This window comes from Bombina bombina, chromosome 6 (genome assembly GCF_027579735.1).
Source record: "Bombina bombina isolate aBomBom1 chromosome 6, aBomBom1.pri, whole genome shotgun sequence".
NCBI lineage: Eukaryota > Metazoa > Chordata > Amphibia > Anura > Bombinatoridae > Bombina > Bombina bombina.
In genome coordinates, this window is record NC_069504.1 from 282126483 (window position 1) to 282150203 (window position 23721).

The following is a 23721-nucleotide window of genomic DNA, read 5'->3' on the forward strand; positions in this document are numbered from 1 at the left end:
ACGGGGCCTCCTGAGTGGGCAAGACTCGTGTAGACGAAGGAGGGAATGATGCAGTACCATGCTTACTCCCCTCACTTGAGGAATCATCTTGGGCATCATTTTCAGTGTCACATAAATCACATTTATTTAAATGAGAAGGAACCTTGGCTTCCCCACATTCAGAACACAGTCTATCTGGTAGTTCAGACATGTTAAACAGGCATAAACTTGATAACAAAGTACAAAAAACGTTTTAAAATAAAACCGTTACTGTCACTTTAAATTTTAAACTGAACACACTTTATTACTGCAATTGCGAAAAAGTATGAAGGAATTGTTCAAAATTCACCAAAATTTCACCACAGTGTCTTAAAGCCTTAAAAGTACTGGAAGCTTTAACCCTTAAAATAACGGAACCGGAGCCGTTTTTAACTTTAACCCCTTTACAGTCCCTGGTATCTGCTTTGCTGAGACCCAACCAAGCCCAAAGGGGAATACGATACCAAATGACGACTTCAGAAAGTCTTTTCTATGTATCAGAGCTCCTCACACATGCGACTGCATGTCATGCTGCTCAAAAACAAGTGCGCAATACCGGCGCGAAAATGAGGCTCTGCCTATGATTAGGGAAAGCCCCTAGAGAATAAGGTGTCTAAAACAGTGCCTGCCGATATTATTTAACAAAAATACCCAGATTAAATGATTCCTCAAGGCTAAATATAGGTAATATATGAATCGATTTAGCCCAGAAAATGTCCACAGTCTTAATAAGCCCTTGTGAAGCCCTTATTTACTGTCTGAATAAAAATGGCTTACCGGATCCCATAGGGAAAATGACAGCTTCCAGCATTACATCGTCTTGTTAGAATGTGTCATACCTCAAGCAGCAAAAGACTGCTCACTGTTCCCCCAACTGAAGTTAATTCCTCTCAACAGTCCTGTGTGGAACAGCCATGGATTTTAGTAACGGTTGCTAAAATCATTTTCCTCATACAAACAGAAATCTTCATCTCTTTTCTGTTTCAGAGTAAATAGTACATACCAGCACTATTTTAAAATAAACTCTTGATTGAATAATAAAAACTACAGTTAAACACTAAAAAACTCTAAGCCATCTCCGTGGAGATGTTGCCTGTACAACGGCAAAGAGAATGACTGGGGTAGGCGGAGCCTAGGAGGGATCATGTGACCAGCTTTGCTGGGCTCTTTGCCATTTCCTGTTGGGGAAGAGAATATCCCCACAAGTAAGGATGACGCCGTGGACCGGACACACCTATGTTGGAGAAAATACTATCTGTCTTGAATAGACAGGGAGGGCTGTGGACTCGGTATATCGCAAAAGAAAGAAATTTATCAGGTAAGCATAAATTTTGTTTTCTATTGCATGATGTACAGAGTCCACGGATTCATCCTAACTTGTGGGATACCAATACCAAAGCTTTAGGACACTGATGAAGGGAGGGACAAGGGAGGGACAAGACAGGAACCTATACGGAAGGCACCACTGCTTGCAAAACCTCTCTCCCAAAAATAGCCTCCGAAGAAGCAAAAGTATCAAATTTGTAAAATTTTGAAAAGGTATGAAGCGACGATCAAGCCGCAGCCTTACAAATCTGTTCAACAGAAGCATCATTCTTAAAAGCCCATGTGGAAGCTACCGCTCTAGTAGAATGAGCTGTAATCCTTTCAGGAGGCTGCTGTCCAGCAGTCTCATAAGCCAAACGGATGATGCTTTTCAGCCAAAAGGAAAGAAGTCGCCGTAGCCTTTTGACCCCTACGCTTTCCAGAATAGACAAACAAAGAAGATGTTTGACGAAAATCTTTGGTTGCCTGCAAATAAAATTTCAAAGTATGAACCACGTCCAAGTTGTGCAACAGACGTTCCTTCTTACAAGAAGGATTAGGACACAGAGTAGGAACAACAATTTCTTGATTGATATTCCTGTTAGTTACAACCTTAAGTAGGAACCCAGGCTTGGTACGCAAAACCACCTTATCAGCATGGAACACAAGATAAGGAGAGTGACATTGTAATGCAGATAGTTCAGAAACTCTTCAAGCTGAAGAGATAGCAACTAGGAACAAAACTTTCCAAGATAAAAGCTTAGTATCTATGGAATGCATGGGTTGAAACGGAAGCCCCTGAAGAACATAAAGAACTAAATTTAGACTCCATGGCGGAGCAATAGGTTTAAACACAGGCTTAATTCTAACTAAAGCCTGACAAAAAACCCAAACGTCTGGAAAAATCTGCCAGACGCTTGTGCAACAAAATAGACAGAGCAAATATCTGTCCCTTTAGGGAACTAGCTGATAATCCTTTCTCCAATCCTTCTTGGAGAAAAGACAAAATCCTAGGAATCCTGATTTTACTCCAGGAGAAGCCTTTGGATTCACACCAAAAAAAGATATTTACGCCATATCTTATGATAAATTTTCCTGGTAACAGGCTTTCGAGCCTGAATCAAGGTATTTATGACTGACTCAGAGAAACCCCACTTTGATAGAATCAAGCGTTCAATCTCCAAGCAGTCAGTTGCAGAGAAATTAGATTTGGATGCTTGAATGGACCTTGAATCAGAAGGTCCTGTCTCAATGGCAGAGACCATGGTGGAAGGGATGACATGTCCACCAGATCTGCATACCAAGTCCTGCGTGGCCACGCAGGCGCTATCAAAATCACAGATGCTCTCTCCTGTTTGATTCTGGCAATCAGACGTGGAAGGAGAGGGAAAGGTGGAAACACATAAGCCAGGTTGACCGACCAGGGTACTGCTAGAGCATCTATCAGTACAGCCTGAGGATCCCTTGACCTGGAGCCGTAACTGAAAAAAAACACAATTTGCAAAAACAGTACTGTGCCTTTAAGAGGAAAAAAAAAAAGGCATACACAAACTGCAAAACAGGTAAAAATTGCTTCAATTCTTCTGAAATTTTAACAGTTTACCCACTAAGCTTTAGAAGGATTGCACCACAAGTAAAAAAGCAATAGACCCCCAAATGAAAACAACGGATTGAAATATGTCTAAAACCGGTTAAACACCCCTATAAGCACCTTGCCACAGCTCTGCTGTGGCCCTACCTGCCCTTAGGAATGATAATATGGGGTTAAAGCTTCGAATAGGCCCTCAGAAGATCATCAGGACCTCAGGAGAAGTTGCTTGCTAGTTGTCTGTATAACTAGGCCCCGCCCATCTCACTCGATGTTACTGGAGCCTACTCAAATCTAACAAATCTAACAAATCTAGTTTGAAAACCATGTGGGCTATAACAAACCCAAAATAAGCCAAATGACCCCTCAAGCAAACGTCCCATAAACATAAAAAACGTTACTCCCAGAACACACAATCGTTAGTCCCAATTACACATAAACAAACTGAGTGCCCAAAAAATTTTAGCCCTTTATGCAAGCTACCAAAACCTCTTTCATACTAGGATTACTGCTTACCCTTCCCCTAATGGGGATACTGTCAGCCTTTCTGAGTTAACACAGTCTCTGTAGAAAAATGACTGAAGATACCTCATTGCTGTATAGCAAGAAACCGTTCCTCACACTGAAGTTTCCTGTACTCCTCAGCTCATGTGGGAACAGCAGTGGACCTTAGTTACAAATGCTAAGATCATCATCCTCCAGGCAGAAATCTTCATCTATGTCCTGCCTGAGAGCAAATAGTACAATGGTACACCGGTACCATTTAAAAATAAAATCTTGATTGAAGATTAAATAAAAAAACAAAATTTATGCTTACCTGATAAATTCCTTTCTCCTGTAGTGTGGTCAGTCCACGGGTCATCATTACTTCTGGGATATTAACTCCTCCCCAACAGGAAGTGCAAGAGGATTCACCCAGCAGAGCTGCCACATAGCTCCTCCCCTCTACGTCACACCCAGTCATTCGACCGAGAACCAACGAGAAAGGAGAAGCCAAAGGGTGCAGTGGTGACTGGAGTATAATTTAAAAATTTAGACCTGCCATAAAAACAGGGCGGGCCGTGGACTGACCACACTACAGGAGAAAGGAATTTATCAGGTAAGCATAAATTTTGTTTTCTCCTGTTAAGTGTGGTCAGTCCACGGGTCATCATTACTTCTGGGATACCAATACCAAAGCTAAAGTACACGGATGACGGGAGGGACAGGCCGGCTCTTTATACGGAAGGAACCACTGCCTGAAGAACCTTTCTCCCAAAAACAGCCTCCGAAGAAGCAAAAGTGTCAAATTTGTAAAATTTGGAAAAAGTATGAAGAGAAGACCAAGTTGCAGCCTTGCAAATCTGTTCAACAGAAGCCTCATTCTTAAAGGCCCAAGTGGAAGCCACAGCTCTAGTAGAATGAGCTGTAATTCTTTCAGGAGGCTGCTGTCCAGCAGTCTCATAGGCTAAACGTATTATGCTACGAAGCCAAAAAGAGAGAGAGGTAGCCGAAGCTTTTTGACCTCTCCTCTGACCAGAATAAACGACAAACAGGGAAGACGTTTGTCGAAAATCCTTAGTTGCCTGTAGATAAAATTTCAGGGCACGGACTACATCTAGATTGTGTAGAAGACGTTCCTTCTTCGAAGAAGGATTAGGACACAAAGATGGAACAACAATCTCTTGATTGATATTCCTGTTAGTGACCACCTTAGGTAAGAACCCAGGTTTAGTACGCAGAACTACCTTGTCTGAATGAAAAATCAGATAAGGAGAATCACAATGTAAGGCAGATAACTCAGAGACTCTTCGAGCCGAGGAAATAGCCATTAAAAACAGAACTTTCCAAGATAACAGCTTGATATCAATGGAATGAAGGGGTTCAAACGGAACACCCTGTAAAACATTAAGAACTAAGTTCAAACTCCATGGTGGAGCAACAGTTTTAAACACAGGCTTGATCCTAGCTAAAGCCTGACAAAAAGCTTGAACGTCCGGAACCTCTGACAGACGTTTGTGTAAAAGAATGGACAGAGCTGAAATCTGTCCCTTTAAGGAACTAGCGGATAAACCCTTTTCTAAACCTTCTTGTAGAAAAGACAATATCCTAGGAATCCTAACCTTACTCCATGAGTAACTCTTGGATTCGCACCAACATAAGTATTTACGCCATATTTTATGGTAAATCTTTCTGGTAACAGGCTTCCTAGCCTGTATTAAGGTATCAATTACTGACTCAGAAAAACCACGTTTTGATAAAATCAAGCGTTCAATTTCCAAGCAGTCAGCTTCAGAGAAATTAGATTTTGATGTTTGAAGGGACCCTGAATCAGAAGGTCCTGTCTCAGAGGCAGAGACCAAGGTGGACAGGATGACATGTCCACTAGATCTGCATACCAAGTCCTGCGTGGCCACGCAGGCGCTATTAGAATCACCAATGCTCTCTCCTGTTTGATTCTGGCAATCAATCGAGGAAGCATCGGGAAGGGTGGAAACACATAAGCCATCCCGAAGGTCCAAGGTGCTGTCAAAGCATCTATCAGAACTGCTCCCGGATCCCTGGATCTGGACCCGTAACAAGGAAGCTTGGCGTTCTGTCGAGACGCCATGAGATCTATCTCTGGTTTGCCCCAACGTCGAAGAATTTGGGCAAAGACTTCCGGATGAAGTTCCCACTCCCCCGGATGAAAAGTCTGACGACTTAGGAAATCCGCCTCCCAGTTCTCCACTCCCGGGATGTGGATTGCTGACAGGTGGCAAGAGTGAGACTCTGCCCAGCGAATTATCTTTGATACTTCCATCATTGCTAGGGAGCTTCTTGTCCCTCCCTGATGGTTGATGTAAGCTACAGTCGTGATGTTGTCCGACTGAAACCTGATGAACCCCCGAGTTGTTAACTGGGGCCAAGCCAGAAGGGCATTGAGAACTGCTCTCAATTCCAGAATGTTTATTGGCAGGAGACTCTCCTCCTGATTCCATTGTCCCTGAGCCTTCAGAGAATTCCAGACAGCGCCCCAACCTAGTAGGCTGGCGTCTGTTGTTACAATTGTCCAATCTGGCCTGCTGAATGGCATCCCCCTGGACAGATGTGGCCGAGAAAGCCACCATAGAAGAGAATTTCTGGTCTATTGATCCAGATTCAGAGTAGGGGACAAGTCTGAGTAATCCCCATTCCACTGACTTAGCATGCACAATTGCAGCGGTCTGAGATGTAGGCGTGCAAAGGGTACTATGTCCATTGCCGCTACCATCAAGCCGATTAATTCCATGCATTGAGCCACTGACTGGTGTTGAATGGAATGAAGGACACGGCATGCATTTTGAAGCTTTGTTAACCTGTCTTCTATCAGATAGATCTTCATTTCTACAGAATCTATAAGAGTCCCCAAGAAGGGAACTCTTGTGAGTGGAAAGAGAGAACTCTTCTTTTCGTTCACCTTGCATCCATGCGACCTTAGAAATGCCAGTACTAACTCTGTATGAGACTTGGCAGTTTGAAAGCTTGAAGCTTGTATCAGAATGTCGTCTAGGTACGGAGCTACCGAAATTCCTTGCGGTCTTAGTACTGCCAGAAGAGCACCCAGAACCTTTGTGAAGATTCTTGGAGCCGTAGCTAATCCGAATGGAAGAGCTACAAACTGGTAATGCCTATCTAGGAAGGCAAACCTTAGATACCGGTAATGATCCTTGTGAATCGGTATGTGAAGGTAAGCATCCTTTAAATCCACTGTGGTCATGTACTGACCCTTTTGGATCATGGGTAGAATTGTCCGAATAGTTTCCATTTTGAACGATGGAACTCTTAGGAATTTGTTTAGGATCTTTAAATCCAAGATTGGCCTGAAAGTTCCCTCTTTTTTGGGAACCACAGATTTGAGTAAAACCCTTGTCCGTGTTCCGACCGCGGAACCGGATGGATCACTCCCATTAGTAAAAGATCTTGTACACAGCGTAGAAACGCCTCTTTCTTTATTTGGTTTGTTGACAACCTTGACAGATGAAATCTCCCTTTTGGGGGAGAGGATTTGAAGTCCAGAAGATATCCCTGAGATATGATCTCTAACGCCCAGGGATCCTGGACATCTCTTGCCCAAGCCTGGGCGAAGAGAGAAAGTCTGCCCCCCACTAGATCCGTTCCCGGATCGGGGGCCCTCAATTCATGCTGTCTTAGGGGCAGCAGCAGGTTTCCTGGCCTGCTTGCCCTTGTTCCAGGACTGGTTAGGTCTCCAGCCTTGTCTGTAGCGAGCAACAGCTCCTTCCTGTTTTGGTGCAGAGGAAGTTGATGCTGCTCCTGCTTTGAAATTACGAAAGGAACGAAAATTAGACTGTCTAGCCTTAGGTTTGGCTCTGTCTTGAGGCAGGGCATGGCCTTTACCTCCTGTAATGTCAGCGATAATTTCTTTCAACCCGGGCCCGAATAAGGTCTGCCCTTTGAAAGGTATGTTAAGTAATTTAGATTTAGAAGTAACGTCAGCTGACCAGGATTTTAGCCACAGTGCTCTGCGTGCCTGAATGGCGAATCCGGAATTCTTAGCCGTAAGTTTAGTTAAATGTACTACGGCATCCGAAATAAATGAATTAGCTAGCTTAAGTGTCTTAAGCTTGTTTGAAATCTCATCTATAGTTATTGAGTCAAGAGTCTCTTCCAGGGACTCGGACCAAAAAGCGGCCGTGACAGACGCAATACATGCAAGGGGTTGCAATATAAAACCTTGTTGAACAAACATTTTCTTAAGGTAACCCTCTAATTTTTTATCCATTGGATCTGAAAAGGCACAGCTATCCTCCACCGGGATAGTGGTACGCTTAGCCAGAGTAGAAACCGCTCCCTCCACCTTAGGGACCGTCTGCCATAAGTCCCGTGTGGTGGCGTCTATTGGAAACATTTTTCTAAACACAGGAGGGGGGGGAAAAGGGTACACCGGGCCTATCCCACTCCTTAGTAATTATCTCTGTAAGCCTCTTAGGTATAGGAAATACGTCAGTACTCGCCGGTACCGCATAGTATCTATCCAGCCTACATAATTTTTCTGGGATTGCAACGGTGTTACAATCATTCAGAGCTGCTAATACCTCCCCTAACAGTACACGGAGGTTTTCGAGTTTAAACTTAAAATTAGAAATGTCTGAATCCATTCTATTGGGATCAGAACCGTCACCTGCAGATTGAAGCTCTCCGTCCTCATGTTCAGCATACTGTGACGCAGTATCAGACATGGCCCTATTATCAACAGCGCACTCTGTTCTCACCCCAGAGTGATCACGCTTACCTCTTAGTTCTGGTAATTTAGCCAAAACTTCAGTCATAACATTAGCCATATCCTGTAATGTGATTTGTAATGGCCGCCCTGATGTACTCGGCGCTACAATATCACGCACCTCCCGAGCGGGAGATGCAGGTACTGACACGTGAGGCGAGTTAGTCGGCATAACTCTCCCCTCGTTGTTTGGTGAAATATGTTCAATTTGTACAGATTGACTTTTATTTAAAGTAGCATCAATGCAATTAGTACATAAATTTCTATTGGGCTCCACTTTGGCTTTAGCACATATAGCACAGAGATATTCCTCTGAATCAGACATGTTTAACACACTAGCAAATAAACTAGCAACTTGGAAATACTTTTCAAAGCAATTTACAAATAATATGAAAACGTACTGTGCCTTTAAGAAGCACAGAAAAAAGTTATGACAGTTGAGAAATAATAAACTTGAGAAACTATAACATCAAATTCTTTCCGGTAAAAACACAATTTTAGCAAAGGATTGCCCCCATTAGTAATGGATAACTAACCCTGAATAGCAGAAAAAAAGTACAGAAATAAACGTTTTTTATCACAGTCAGTTACAATCTCACAGCTCTGCTGTGAGTGATTACCTCCCTCAAAATAAGTTTTGAAGACCCCTGAGCTCTGTAGAGACGAACCGGATCATGCAGGGAAGACAAGAGACTTCTGACTGAATTTTTTGATGCGTAGCAAAAGCGCCAAAATAGGCCCCTCCCCCTCACACACAACAGTGAGGGAGATCAGTAAACTGTCTTAAATTAAATAAAACGACTGCCAAGTGGAAAAAAACAGTGCCCAAAACATTTTTTCACCCAGTACCTCAGAAAATTAAACGATTTAACATGCCAGCAAAAACGTTTAACATCAAATAAATGAAATGTCATTAGAAAGCCTGTTGCTAGTCACTGCAAATTAGGCTAAAGTCTTATGCATACAGTATTATCCCAGTGAAGTGCCATTCCCCAGAATACTGAAGTGTAAATATACCTACATGACAGCCTGATACCAGTTGCTACTACTGCATTTAAGGCTGAGCTTACATTATATCGGTATGGCAGAATTTTCTCAGTCAATTCCATTGTCAGAAAATAATATGCTGCTACATACCTCTTTGCAGATTAACCTGCCCGCTGTCCCCTGATCTGAAGTTTACCTCACTCCTCAGATGGCCGAGAACAGCAATATGATCTTAACTACGCCGGCTAAAATCATACAAAAAACTCAGGTAGATTCTTCTTCAAATTCTACCAGAGAAGGAACAACACACTCCGGTGCTGTTATAAAATAACAAACTTTTGATTGAAGGTATAAAACTAAGTATAATCACCACAGTCCTCTCACACATCCTATCTATTAGTTGGGTGCAAGAGAATGACTGGGTGTGACGTAGAGGGGAGGAGCTATGTGGCAGCTCTGCTGGGTGAATCCTCTTGCACTTCCTGTTGGGGAGGAGTTAATATCCCAGAAGTAATGATGACCCGTGGACTGACCACACTTAACAGGAGAAACTAACAGTTTAACACCTCTTCTCTTTACTTTTCCTGCTTAGAGCCAGCAAAGAGAATGACTGGGGGTGGAGTTAAGGGGGGAGCTATATAAACAGCTCTGCTGTGGTGCTCTCTTTGCTATTTCCTGTCAGGAAGGACAATATCCCACAAGTTAGGATGAATCCGTGGACTCGGTACATAATGCAAAAGAAATAATAATGCCTAACCATGCATACAGAGAAACAGCCTCCCTTGAGGCAAGCGGAAGGGGCATGTAGTATGTGAGCTCCTGTCAATAAAAGCAATGTTGCCTTTGATTTTTTTGTGGAGGTTTTGAATGAAAAATAAATGGGAAAGCAACCCAGAGTCAACAATAGCATATTGCAATACATTAATTATGCTTCTAAAGAATTGCTTTGAGAATTATGACATGGATAGCAATGGTTACTGAAAGCACTAAAGTTATTGTGTCACTTGCATTTGCCTTATATAATGAAAGGGATAACCACACAAACTTTCATACCATTGATGTGTGTTCCAAAGTCAATTTTGCACACATCGTCATATTGCAAAACTGTTGGGTCTCCAGCATTTGGAGTGTAGTGAGCTGCACAGTTATTCAAAGAACATCCTGTAGGGAATGCAAGACCAGCATACAGTCCGTTGTCTTTAATCAGCTTGCGGGAACAGTCCTCAAGCTTTTCACTAAAAAACACAATTGAGCAATAATTATTTTCTAAGAACAAAAAATGTTAAGAAACAAAAATGTGTGTGTGTATATATTTATTTATATTTTAAAACAACAGATATACCAGGGAATACAGAATCCATCTCAAACACCACTTAAATAATTACCATATTTCAATCATGGGCATGCCAGGTTTTATCCAGCTCATGACATATTTCCTCACTTGTCTGTGAGCTTCTGCAGCTTGTCTAAAATCAGTCCAAATTTCTTCACTAGCTTGATCCAAAGCCTTCTTTTCATCATGTGTTGTTCTCCAAGCAGCAGAACGCCTGCAGAAATTACAATGGTATTTAAGACAGATGAGAAATTGCACACTTTAAAAATTAAAAAATGTAATCATTCCAATAGATCACAAAATAATAATTAAAAAAAAAAAACATACCTTTCCAGTTTACTTCTATCCCCAAACTTACTTTGTTCCCCTGGACTCCTTTATTTAAAAGGGACACTCAGGTTTTATTAAATTTTCATGATTCAGATACAGCATGTCATTTTAAACAACTTTCCAATATACTTCCCTTAAAAAAAAAAATGTGCAGTCTTTTATATTTACACTTTTGAGTCACCAGCTCCTACTGAGAATGTGCAAGAACTAAGAATATAAGTATATGCATTTGTGATTGGCTGATTGCTATCACATGGTACAGGGGGAGGGGAAATATACATAACTTTGAAATGTGTTAGAAAATAATCGACTACTCATTTGAAATTCAGAGTAAATGCTATTGTATTGTCTTGTTATCTTGCATTTGTTGATTATGCAAATCTGCTGTGTTTACTGGTCCTTTAAGATTAAACTTATTTATGACTACAAGCATGCATGTGTCCTGGGTACTATATGATAGCAGTGCTTGTAAAAACATTGTTGCAACCACTGCTGTCACATAGTGCCCAAGACATGTGCACACTCCTGCATCTACCTAGGTTTGATCTTCAACTGAAGATACCAGGAGGTCAGCAAATTTGACACCAGAAATCAAGTGGAAAGGTTTTAAAAAATAAAAAATATGACATGCTCTATATGAATCATGAACTAAACTAGAAATACATTAAGTAATGTATCTATTAACAAAATAAGTGAGAAGGCTGAACCAGAGCAATGGACAGATGACCACTTAAAAAGTTTGTTAAAATATACTAATCATCTACAGCCATGAGAGATTGAATTGCAAGATGTTTTCCAATAACTGAAAAACAATTTATGATTACCTGATACATTTCTTTCAGAGTTGAGTCCATGATAAATTACTTCTGGGAATTACTCTTCTCTACCACTAGGAGGAGGCAAAGATTTCCAAACCCCAGGAACTTTATAAAACCCCTCCCACCCCTCAACAGTACCTCAGTCTAACATATAGCCGAGCACAAAGAAGAAGAAAAAGTATTAAGAGCAACAAAAATCGGAGCAGGGGAAAAAAGGAAATTTATGCTTACTTGTGGGATATTATCCTCCTGCTAACAGGAAGTGGCAAAGAGCACCACAGCAGAGCTGTATATATAGCTCCTCCCTTCCTTCCACCCCCAGTCATTTGACCGAAGGTTTAGGAAGAGAAAGGAAAAGCTAAAAGGTGCAGAGGTGACTAAAGTTGTAAAAATAAAATATAATCCGTCTTAAAATGACAGGGAGGGCCGTGGACTTGTCGTATCGTAGAAGAAATCAATTTATCAAGTAAGCATAAATTTCCTTTTCTTCTACAAGATACGACGAGTCCACGGATTTCATCCTTACTTGTGGGATACAATACCAAAGCTACAGGACACGGATGAAAGGGAGGGACAAGACAGAGACCTAAACGGAAGGCACCACTGCTTGAAGAACCTTTCTCCCAAAAACAGTCTCAGAAGAAGCAAAAGTATGAAATTTGTAAAATTTGGAAAAAGTATGAAGGGACGACCAAGTCGCAGCCATACAAATCTGTTCAACAGAAGCATCTTTTTTAAAGGCCCATGTGGAAGCCACAGCCCTAGTAGAATGAGCCGTAATTCTGTCAGGAGGCTGCTGTCCAGCAGTCTTATATGCCAGGCGGATGATACTCCTCAGCCAAAAAGAAAGAGGTAGCCGTTGCTTTCTGACCCCTACGCTTTCCAAAATAAACAATGAATAATGAAGATGATTGACGGAAATCCTTGATTGCCTGTAAGTAAAACTTCAAGGCACGGACCACGTCCAGATTATGTAACAGACGCTCCTTCTTAGAAGGATTAGGACACAAGGAAGGAACAACAATTTCCTGATTAATATTCTTATTTGAAACAACCTTAGGAAGAAATCCAGGTTTGGTACGCAAAACCACCTTATCGGAATGAAATATAAGATAAGGTGAATCACATTGTAATGCTGAAAGCTCCGAAACTCTTCGAGCAAAAGAAAGAGCAACCAAAAACCAAACTTTTCCAAGATAACAATTTAATATCTATGGAATGCATGGGTTCAAACGGAACCCCTTGAAGAACTCGAACTAAATTCAAACTCCAGGGAGGAGTAATTGGTCTAAATACAGGCTTAACTCTGGATAGAGCCTGACAAAAAGACTGAACATCTGGCACATCTGCCAAACGTTTGTGAAGCAAAATTGACAAAGCAGAAATCTGTCCCTTTAAGGAACTTGCTGATAACCCTTTCTCCAATCCTTCTTGGAGAAAAGACAGAATCCTGGGAATCCTAACTTTACTCCATGAGAAACCCTGGGATTCTCAGTTCCAGAATATTGATTGGAAGTAGAGACTCCACCTGAGTCCAAACACCCTGAGCCTTCAGGGAATTCCAGACTGCACCCCAGCCCAGTAGACTGGCATCCGTTATCACTATCACCCACGAGGGTCTGCGGAAACAAGGCCCCTGGGACAGATGATCCGGCGACAACCACCAAAGAAGAGAGTCTCTGGTCTCTTGATCCATATTTATCTGAGGAGATAAATTTGCATAGTCCCCATTCCACTGTCCGAGCATGCACAGCTGCAGTGGCCTGAGATGAAAGCGAGCAAACGGAATGATGTCCATTGCCGCTACCATTAATCCAATGACCTCCATACACTGAGCCACTGATGGCCGAGGAATGGCCTGAAGTGCTCGGCAAGTATTTAGAATCTTTGATTTTCTGACCTCCGTCAGAAAACAGAATTTATGTTTACCTGATAAATTACTTTCTCCAACGGTGTGTCCGGTCCACGGCGTCATCCTTACTTGTGGGATATTCTCTTCCCCAACAGGAAATGGCAAAGAGCCCAGCAAAGCTGGTCACATGATCCCTCCTAGGCTCCGCCTACCCCAGTCATTCGACCGACGTTAAGGAGGAATATTTGCATAGGAGAAACCATATGGTACCGTGGTGACTGTAGTTAAAGAAAATAAATCATCAGACCTGATTAAAAAAAAAACCAGGGCGGGCCGTGGACCGGACACACCGTTGGAGAAAGTAATTTATCAGATAAACATAAATTCTGTTTTCTCCAACATAGGTGTGTCCGGTCCACGGCGTCATCCTTACTTGTGGGAACCAATACCAAAGCTTTAGGACACGGATGAAGGGAGGGAGCAAATCAGGTCACCTAAATGGAAGGCACCACGGCTTGCAAAACCTTTCTCCCAAAAATAGCCTCAGAAGAAGCAAAAGTATCAAACTTGTAAAATTTGGTAAAAGTGTGCAGTGAAGACCAAGTCGCTGCCCTACATATCTGATCAACAGAAGCCTCGTTCTTGAAGGCCCATGTGGAAGCCACAGCCCTAGTGGAATGAGCTGAGATTCTTTCGGGAGGCTGCCGTCCGGCAGTCTCGTAAGCCAATCTGATGATGCTTTTAATCCAAAAAGAGAGAGAGGTAGAAGTTGCTTTTTGACCTCTCCTTTTACCGGAATAAACAACAAACAAGGAAGATGTTTGTCTAAAATCCTTTGTAGCATCTAAATAGAATTTCAGAGCGCGAACAACATCCAAATTGTGCAACAAACGTTCCTTCTTTGAAACTGGTTTCGGACACAGAGAAGGTACGATAATCTCCTGGTTAATGTTTTTGTTAGAAACAACTTTTGGAAGAAAACCAGGTTTAGTACGTAAAACCACCTTATCTGCATGGAACACCAGATAAGGAGGAGAACACTGCAGAGCAGATAATTCTGAAACTCTTCTAGCAGAAGAAATTGCAACTAAAAACAAAACTTTCCAAGATAATAACTTAATATCAACGGAATGCAAGGGTTCAAACGGAACCCCCTGAAGAACTGAAAGAACTAAATTGAGACTCCAAGGAGGAGTCAAAGGTTTGTAAACAGGCTTAATTCTAACCAGAGCCTGAACAAAGGCTTGAACATCTGGCACAGCGGCCAGCTTTTTGTGAAGTAACACAGACAAGGCAGAAATCTGTCCCTTCAGGGAACTTGCAGATAATCCTTTTTCCAGTCCTTCTTGAAGGAAGGATAGAATCCTAGGAATCTTAACCTTGTCCCAAGAGATTCACACCAACAGATATATTTTTTCCAAATTTTGTGGTAAATCTTTCTAGTTACAGGCTTTCTGGCCTGAACAAGAGTATCGATAACAGAATCTGAGAACCCTCGCTTCGATAAGATCAAGCGTTCAATCTCCAAGCAGTCAGCTGGAGTGAAACCAGATTCGGATGTTCGAACGGACCCTGAACAAGAAGGTCTCGTCTCAAAGGTAGCTTCCAAGGTGGAGCCGATGACATATTCACCAGATCTGCATACCAAGTCCTGCGTGGCCACGCAGAAGCTATCAAGATCACCGACGCCCTCTCCTGATTGATCCTGGCTACCAGCCTGGGGATGAGAGGAAACGGCGGGAACACATAAGCTAGTTTGAAGGTCCAAGGTGCTACTAGTGCATCCACTAGAGCCGCCTTGGGATCCCTGGATCTGGACCCGTAGCAAGGAACTTTGAAGTTCTGACGAGAGGCCATCAGATCCATGTCTGGAATGCCCCACAGCTGAGTGACTTGGGCAAAGATTTCCGGATGGAGTTCCCACTCCCCCGGATGCAATGTCTGACGACTCAGAAAATCCGCTTCCCAATTTTCCACTCCTGGGATGTGGATAGCAGACAGGTGGCAGGAGTGAGACTCCGCCCATAGAATGATTTTGGTCACTTCTTCCATCGCCAGGGAACTCCTTGTTCCCCCCTGATGGTTGATGTACGCAACAGTTGTCATGTTGTCTGATTGAAACCGTATGAACTTGGCCCTCGCTAGCTGAGGCCAAGCCTTGAGAGCATTGAATATCGCTCTCAGTTCCAGAATATTTATCGGTAGAAGAGATTCTTCCCGAGACCAAAGACCCTGAGCTTTCAGGGATCCCCAGACCGCGCCCCAGCCCATCAGACTGGCGTCGGTCGTGACAATGACCCACTCTGGTCTGCGGAATGTCATCCCTCGTGACAGGTTGTCCAGGGACAGCCACCAACGGAGTGAGTCTCTGGTCCTCTGATTTACTTGTATCTTCGGAGACAAGTCTGTATAGTCCCCATTCCACTGACTGAGCATGCACAGTTGTAATGGTCTTAGATGAATGCGTGCAAAAGGAACTATGTCCATTGCCGCTACCATCAACCCGATCACTTCCATGCACTGAGCTATGGAAGGAAGAGGAACGGAATGAAGTATCCGACAAGAGTCTAGAAGTTTTGTTTTTCTGGCCTCTGTCAGAAAAATCCTCATTTCTAAGGAGTCTATTATTGTTCCCAAGAAGGGAACCCTTGTTGACGGAGATAGAGAACTCTTTCCCACGTTCACTTTCCATCCGTGAGATCTGAGAAAGGCCAGGACAATGTCCGTGTGAGCCTTTGCTTGAGGAAGGGACGACGCTTGAATCAGAATGTCGTCCAAGTAAGGTACTACAGCAATGCCCCTTGGTCTTAGCACAGCTAGAAGGGACCCTAGTACCTTTGTGAAAATCCTTGGAGCAGTGGCTAATCCGAAAGGAAGCGCCACGAACTGGTAATGTTTGTCCAGGAATGCGAACCTCAGGAACCGATGATGTTCCTTGTGGATAGGAATATGTAGATACGCATCCTTTAAATCCACCGTGGTCATGAATTGACCGTCCTGGATGGAAGGAAGAATAGTTCGAATGGTTTCCATCTTGAACGATGGAACCTTGAGAAACTTGTTTAAAATCTTGAGATCTAAGATTGGTCTGAACGTTCCCTCTTTTTTGGGAACTATAAACAGATTGGAGTAGAACCCCATCCCTTGTTCTCTTAATGGAACAGGATGAATCACTCCCATTTTTAACAGGTCTTCTACACAATGTAAGAATGCCTGTCTTTTTATGTGGTCTGAAGACAACTGAGACCTATGGAACCTCCCCCTTGGGGGAAGTCCCTTGAATTCCAGAAGATAACCTTGGGAGACTATTTCTAGCGCCCAAGGATCCAGAACATTTCTTGCCCAAGCCTGAGCGAAGAGAGAGAGTCTGCCCCCCACCAGATCCGGTCCCGGATCGGGGGCCAACATTTCATGCTGTCTTGGTAGCAGTGGCAGGTTTCTTGGCCTGCTTTCCCTTGTTCCAGCCTTGCATTGGTCTCCAAGCTGGCTTGGCTTGAGAAGTATTACCCTCTTGCTTAGAGGACGTAGCACTTTGGGCTGGTCCGTTTCTACGAAAGGGACGAAAATTAGGTTTATTTTTTGCCTTGAAAGGCCGATCCTGAGGAAGGGCGTGGCCCTTACCCCCAGTGATATCAGAGATAATCTCTTTCAAGTCAGGGCCAAACAGCGTTTTCCCCTTGAAAGGAATGTTAAGTAGCTTGTTCTTGGAAGACGCATCAGCCGACCAAGATTTCAACCAAAGCGCTCTGCGCGCCACAATAGCAAACCCAGAATTCTTAGCCGCTAACCTAGCCAATTGCAAAGTGGCGTCTAGGGTGAAAGAATTAGCCAATTTGAGAGCATTGATTCTGTCCATAATCTCCTCATAAGGAGGAGAATCACTACCGACCGCCTTTATCAGCTCATCGAACCAGAAACATGCGGCTGTAGCGACAGGGACAATGCATGAAATTGGTTGTAGAAGGTAACCCTGCTGAACAAACATCTTTTTAAGCAAACCTTCTAATTTTTTATCCATAGGATCTTTGAAAGCACAACTATCCTCTATGGGTATAGTGGTGCGTTTATTTAAAGTGGAAACCGCTCCCTCGACCTTGGGGACTGTCTGCCATAAGTCCTTTCTAGGGTCGACCATAGGAAACAATTTTTTAAATATGGGGGGAGGGACGAAAGGAATACCGGGCCTTTCCCATTCTTTATTAACAATGTCCGCCACCCGCTTGGGTATAGGAAAAGCTTCTGGGAGCCCCGGCACCTCTAGGAACTTGTCCATTTTACATAGTTTCTCTGGGATGACCAACCTGTCACAATCATCCAGAGTGGATAATACCTCCTTAAGCAGAATGCGGAGATGTTCCAACTTAAATTTAAATGCAATCACATCAGGTTCAGCTTGTTGAGAAATGTTCCCTGAATCAGTAATTTCTCCCTCAGACAAAACCTCCCTGGCCCCATCAGACTGGGTTAGGGGCCCTTCAGAAATATTATTATCAGCGTCGTCATGCTCTTCAGTATCTAAAACAGAGCAGTCGCGCTTACGCTGATAAGTGTTCATTTTGGCTAAAATGTTTTTGACAGAATTATCCATTACCGCCGTTAATTGTTGCATAGTAAGGAGTATTGGCGCGCTAGATGTACTAGGGGCCTCCTGAGTGGGCAAGACTCGTGTAGACGAAAGAGGGAATGATGCAGTACCATGCTTACTCCCCTCACTTGAGGAATCATCTTGGGCATCATTGTCACATAAATCACATTTATTTAAATGAATAGGAATTCTGGCTTCCCCACATTCAGAACACAGTCTGGTAGTTCAGACATGTTAAACAGGCATAAACTTGATAACAAAGTACAAAAAACGTTTTAAAATAAAACCGTTACTGTCACTTTAAATTTTAAACTGAACACACTTTATTACTGCAATTGCGAAAAAACATGAAGGAATTGTTCAAAATTCACCAAATTTTCACCACAGTGTCTTAAAGCCTTAAAAGTATTGCACACCAAATTTGGAAGCTTTAACCCTTAAAATAACGGAACCGGAGCCGTTTTGAACTTTAACCCCTTTACAGTCCCTGGTATCTGCTTTGCTGAGACCCAACCAAGCCCCAAGGGGAATACGATACCAAATGACGCCTTCAGAAAGTCTTTTCTAAGTATCAGAGCTCCTCTCACATGCGACTGCATGCCATGCCTCTCAAAAACAAGTGCGCAACACCGGCGCGAAAATGAGGCTCTGCCTATGCTTTGGGAAAGCCCCTAAAGAATAAGGTGTCTAAAACAGTGCCTGCCGATATGATTATATCAAAATACCCAGATAAAATGATTCCTCAAGGCTAAATATGTGTTAATAATGAATCGATTTAGCCCAGAAAAAGTCTACAGTCTTAATAAGCCCTTTTTGAAGCCCTTATTTACGATCGTAATAAACATGGCTTACCGGATCCCATAGGGAAAATGACAGCTTCCAGCATTACATCGTCTTGTTAGAATGTGTCATACCTCAAGCAGCAAGAGACTGCTCACTGTTCCCCCAACTGAAGTTAATTGCTCTCAACAGTCCTGTGTGGAACAGCCATGGATTTTAGTGACGGTTGCTAAAATCATTTTCCTCATACAAACAGAAATCTTCATCTCTTTTCTGTTTCTGAGTAAATAGTACATACCAGCACTATTTCAAAATAACAAACTCTTGATTGAATAATAAAAACTACAGTTAAACACTAAAAAAACTCTAAGCCATCTCCGTGGAGATGTTGCCTGTACAACGGCAAAGAGAATGACTGGGGTAGGCGGAGCCTAGGAGGGATCATGTGACCAGCTTTGCTGGGCTCTTTGCCATTTCCTGTTGGGGAAGAGAATATCCCACAAGTAAGGATGACGCCGTGGACCGGACACACCTATGTTGGAGAAATATTTTCATGTCTACCGAGTCTATCAGAGTTCCCAAGAAGGGAACCCTTGTCTTTGGAACTAGTGAACTCTTTTCTATGTTCACCTTCCAACCGTGAGTTCTCAGGAAAGACAACACTGTGTCCGTGTGAAATTTTGTCAGATGATACATTGACGCCTCGATCAAAATATCGTCCAGATAAGGCGTCACTGCTATGCCCCCCGGTCTGAGAACCACCAGAAGGGACCCTAGAACCTTTGTGAAGATCCTGGGTGCTGTGGCCAACCCGAAGGGAAAAGCCATGAACTGAAAATGTTTGTCCAGCAAGGCAAACCTTAGGAACTGATGATCCTTGTGAATAGGGATATGAAGGTATGCATCCTTCAAGTCCACAGTAGTCATATATTGACCCTCATGGATCATTGGTAAGATTGTTCGTATAGTCTCCATCTTGAATGATGGATCTCTGAGAAACTTGTTTAGACACTTGAAATCTAAAATGGGTCTGAAAGTTCCCTCTTTTTTGTAAACCACGAAACGATTTGAGTAAAACCCCTGCCCCTGTTCCAGTTTTGGAACGGGACAAATTACTCCCATGGTAGAGAAGTCTTTTACACAGCGTAAGAACGCCTCTCTTTTTATCTGGTCTACAGATAATCGTGAAAGATGAAATCTCCCTCTTGGGAGAAAATCCTTGACTTCCAGTTGATACACGTGGGTCACGATTTCCAGTGCCCAGGGGTCCTGAACATCTCTTGCCCAAGACTGAGCAAAGAAAGAAAGTCTGCCCCCTACAAGATCCGGTCCCGGAATCGGGGGCCGCCCCTTCATGCTGTCTTTGTAGCAGCAGCGGGCTTCTTGGATTGTTTACCTTTATTCCAAGCCTGGTTGGGTCTCCAGACTGACTTGGATTGAGCAAAATTCCCTTCCTGCTTTGTGGAGGAAGAAGAAGCAGAGGGTCCTCCTTTAAAGTTTCGAAAGGAACGAAAATTATTTTGTTTACCCCTCATCTTAACAGACTTATCCTGAGGTAGGGCATGGCCTTTACCTCCAGTAATGTCAGAAATGATTTCCTTCAATTCAGGCCCGAACAGGGTCTTATCTTTAAAAGGAATAGCTAAAAGCTTAGATTTTGATGACATATCAGCAGACCAAGATTTGAGCCATAACGCTCTACGCGCTAAAATGGCAAATCCTGCATTTTTCGCCGCTAATTTGAAGAGCGGCATCAGTAATAAAAGAATTGGCTAGCTTGAGAGCCTTAATTCTATCCAAAATGTCATCTAATGGAGTCTCAACCTTCAGAGACTCTTCTAGAGCATCAAACCAAAAAGCTGCTGCAGTAGTAACTGGAACAATGCAAGCCGTAGGTTGCAAAAGGAAACCCTGATGAATAAATAATTTCTTTAGAAGACCCTCTAACTTTTTATACATAGGGTCTTTGAAAGCACAACTGTCCTCAATAGGTATAGTTGTACGCTTAGCCAGGGTAGATATAGCTCCCTCCACCTTAGGGACCGTTTGCCAAGAGTCCCGAATGGTGTCTGAAATGGGAAACATTTTCTTAAAATTAGGAGGGGGAGAGAACGGTATACCTGGTCTATCCCATTCCTTTTTTACAATTTCCGAAATTCTTTTAGGAACCGGAAAAACATCAGTGTAAGTAGGTACCTCTAGATATTTGTCCATCTTAAACAATTTCTCTGGTGGTATCACAATAGGATCACAATCATCCAGAGTCGCTAAAAGTCAAGCTTAAATTTAAAGGACATCACGTCCAAATCTGTCTGAGGTAACACATTTTCTGAGTCTGAAAGTTCTCCCTCAGACAGCAATTCCCTGACCCCCAACTCAGAGCACTGTGAGGGTACATCGGAAATAGCCAATAAAGCATCAGAGGATTCAGTATGCACATTAATACCTGACCTACTGCGTTTACCCTGTAACACAGGTAATTTAGATAATACCTCTGTAAGGGTAGTTGACATAACTGCAGCCATCTCCTGCAGATTAAAAGAATTAGACGCACTAGAGGTACTTGGCGTCGCTTGTGTGGGCGTTAAAGGTCGTGACACTTGGGGAGAATTGGATGGCATATCCCGATTCTCTTCAGATTGAGAATCATCCTTAGGCACACTTTCTTTACCTAAAATATGCTTTTTACAATGTAAGGCCCTTTCAATACAAGAGGTGCACAATGTAAGAGGGGGTTCCACAATGGCTTCTAAACACATAGAGCAATGAGTTTCCTCAATGTCAGACATGTTGAACAGACTAGTAAGAACCACAATAGTCGTTAAACACTATTGATTTAAACAATTTTTTAAAAAAAAAGGGGAATGCGCCTTTAAGAAATAAAAAAAGCGCACAATTTTTCCCAAACTGCTTCAAAACGTTAATTAACTCTTTAAAATTAGCTACACCTAATCAATAGTTCCAAAAATTATTGCACCCCAAGAGTAAGGGGAGAAATTAACCTCTAAAAGATATTTATAGTCAAAATAATGTCAGATTTGAAAAAAAATAACCCCTGCACCTCGCCACAGCTCTGCTGTGGCACCTACCTGCCCCCAGGGTACTGCAAAGTTACTCAACAACGGTCCGGTTAACAGAACACCATTCTAGGCTCAACCGGAGCTAATGCCTGCTGCCTTCTCAGCCAGAGTAAAGCGCGCGTCTGAGCACGCGAAAATAAGCCCAGCCCATCATGGACGACGATCGCATAAGACTAAACAACCGCAAAGTGAAGCGGTTTAGAGTATAAAGCCATGTGGATTTGTTTTACCCCTAAGCACACACAAAATACGGCCATACTGTTTATTTGAACACACAATAAGAACCGTTGAGCCTCCCAGTGTCCCTTTATATTGCTTTCAAGCCTAATATAAATGCTTGGCCCAATATGTCAATAAGATAAAATAAGCACAGGTTTCTCAGTAATACTCCTTGTTTACAGGTCTACTGCTTACCCCTTCATCTGCAGTGAAAAAATGTCAGCCAGTTCTGATATACCAAGTCTCCTCAGAAATAAAGGGCTGCACATACCTCAATGCTACTTGTAGCATGAAACCGTTCTCCACACTTAAGATTTCTCTTGCATTACCTTCAGAAGCTCTGTAGGAACCAACATGGATCTTAGTTACATCTGCTAAGATCATCAACCTCAGGGCAGGAATCTTCTTCCATATCTCCCTGAGGAAACTAGTACTCACCGGTACCATTTAAAATAAAAAAACTGCTTGATTGAAGAAACTAAAACTAACACCTCACTTTACCTCTTCCTAGTACTAACACAGGCAAAGAGAATGACTGGGGGTGGAGGGAAGGGAGGAGCTACAGGGAGTGCAGAATTATTAGGCAAGTTGTATTTTTGAGGATTAATTTTATTATTGAACAACAACCATGTTCTCAATGAACCCAAAAAACTCATTAATATCAAAGATGAATAGTTTTGGAAGTAGTTTTTAGTTTGTTTTTAGTTATAGCTATTTTAGGGGGATATCTGTGTGTGCAGGTGACTATTACTGTGCATAATTATTAGGCAACTTAACAAAAAACAAATATATACCCATTTCAATTATTTATTTTTACCAGTGAAACCAATATAACATCTCAACATTCACAAATATACATTTCTGACATTCAAAAACAAAACAAAAACAAATCAGTGACCAATATAGCCACCTTTCTTTGCAAGGACACTCCATGGATTCTGTCAGTGTTTTGATCTGTTCACCATCAACATTGCGTGCAGCAGCAACCACAGCCTCCCAGACACTGTTCAGAGAGGTGTACTGTTTTCCCTCCTTGTAAATCTCACATTTAATGATGGACCACAGGTTCTCAATGGGGTTCAGATCAGGTGAACAAGGAGGCCATGTCATTAGATTTTCTTCTTTTATACCCTTTCTTGCCAGCCACGCTGTGGAGTACTTGGACGCGTGTGATGGAGCATTGTCCTGCATGAAAATCATGTTTTTCTTGAAGGATGCAGACTTCTTCCTGTACCACTGCTTGAAGAATGTGTCTTCCAGAAACTGGCAGTAGGACTGGGAGTTGAGCTTGACTCCATCCTCAACCCGAAAAGGCTCTACAAGCTCATCTTTGATGATACCAGCCCAAACCAGTACTCCACCTCCACCTTGCTGGCGTCTGAGTCGGACTGGAGCTCTCTGCCCTTTACCTATCCAGCCACGGGCCCATCCATCTGGCCCATCAAGACTCACTCTCATTTCATCAGTCCATAAAACCTTAGAAAAATCAGTCTTGAGATATTTCTTGGCCCAGTCTTGACGTTTCAGCTTGTGTGTCTTGTTCAGTGGTGGTCGTCTTTCAGCCTTTCTTACCTTGGCCATGTCTCT

General features: G+C 42.7%; 1 protein-coding gene across 1 annotated transcript in view; it reads right to left on the reverse strand.

Moving 5' to 3' along the window:
* Window positions 1–23721, reverse strand: part of METAP2 (methionyl aminopeptidase 2) — a 290993-nt gene that overhangs the window by 135142 nt on the left and 132130 nt on the right. The window contains exons 3-4 of the mRNA XM_053719228.1: window positions 10523–10684; window positions 10191–10372 (exon numbers count right to left, since the gene is read on the reverse strand). Coding sequence (XP_053575203.1) covers window positions 10191–10372; window positions 10523–10684 — 344 coding nt within the window. The remainder of the gene's footprint in view (window positions 1–10190; window positions 10373–10522; window positions 10685–23721) is intronic.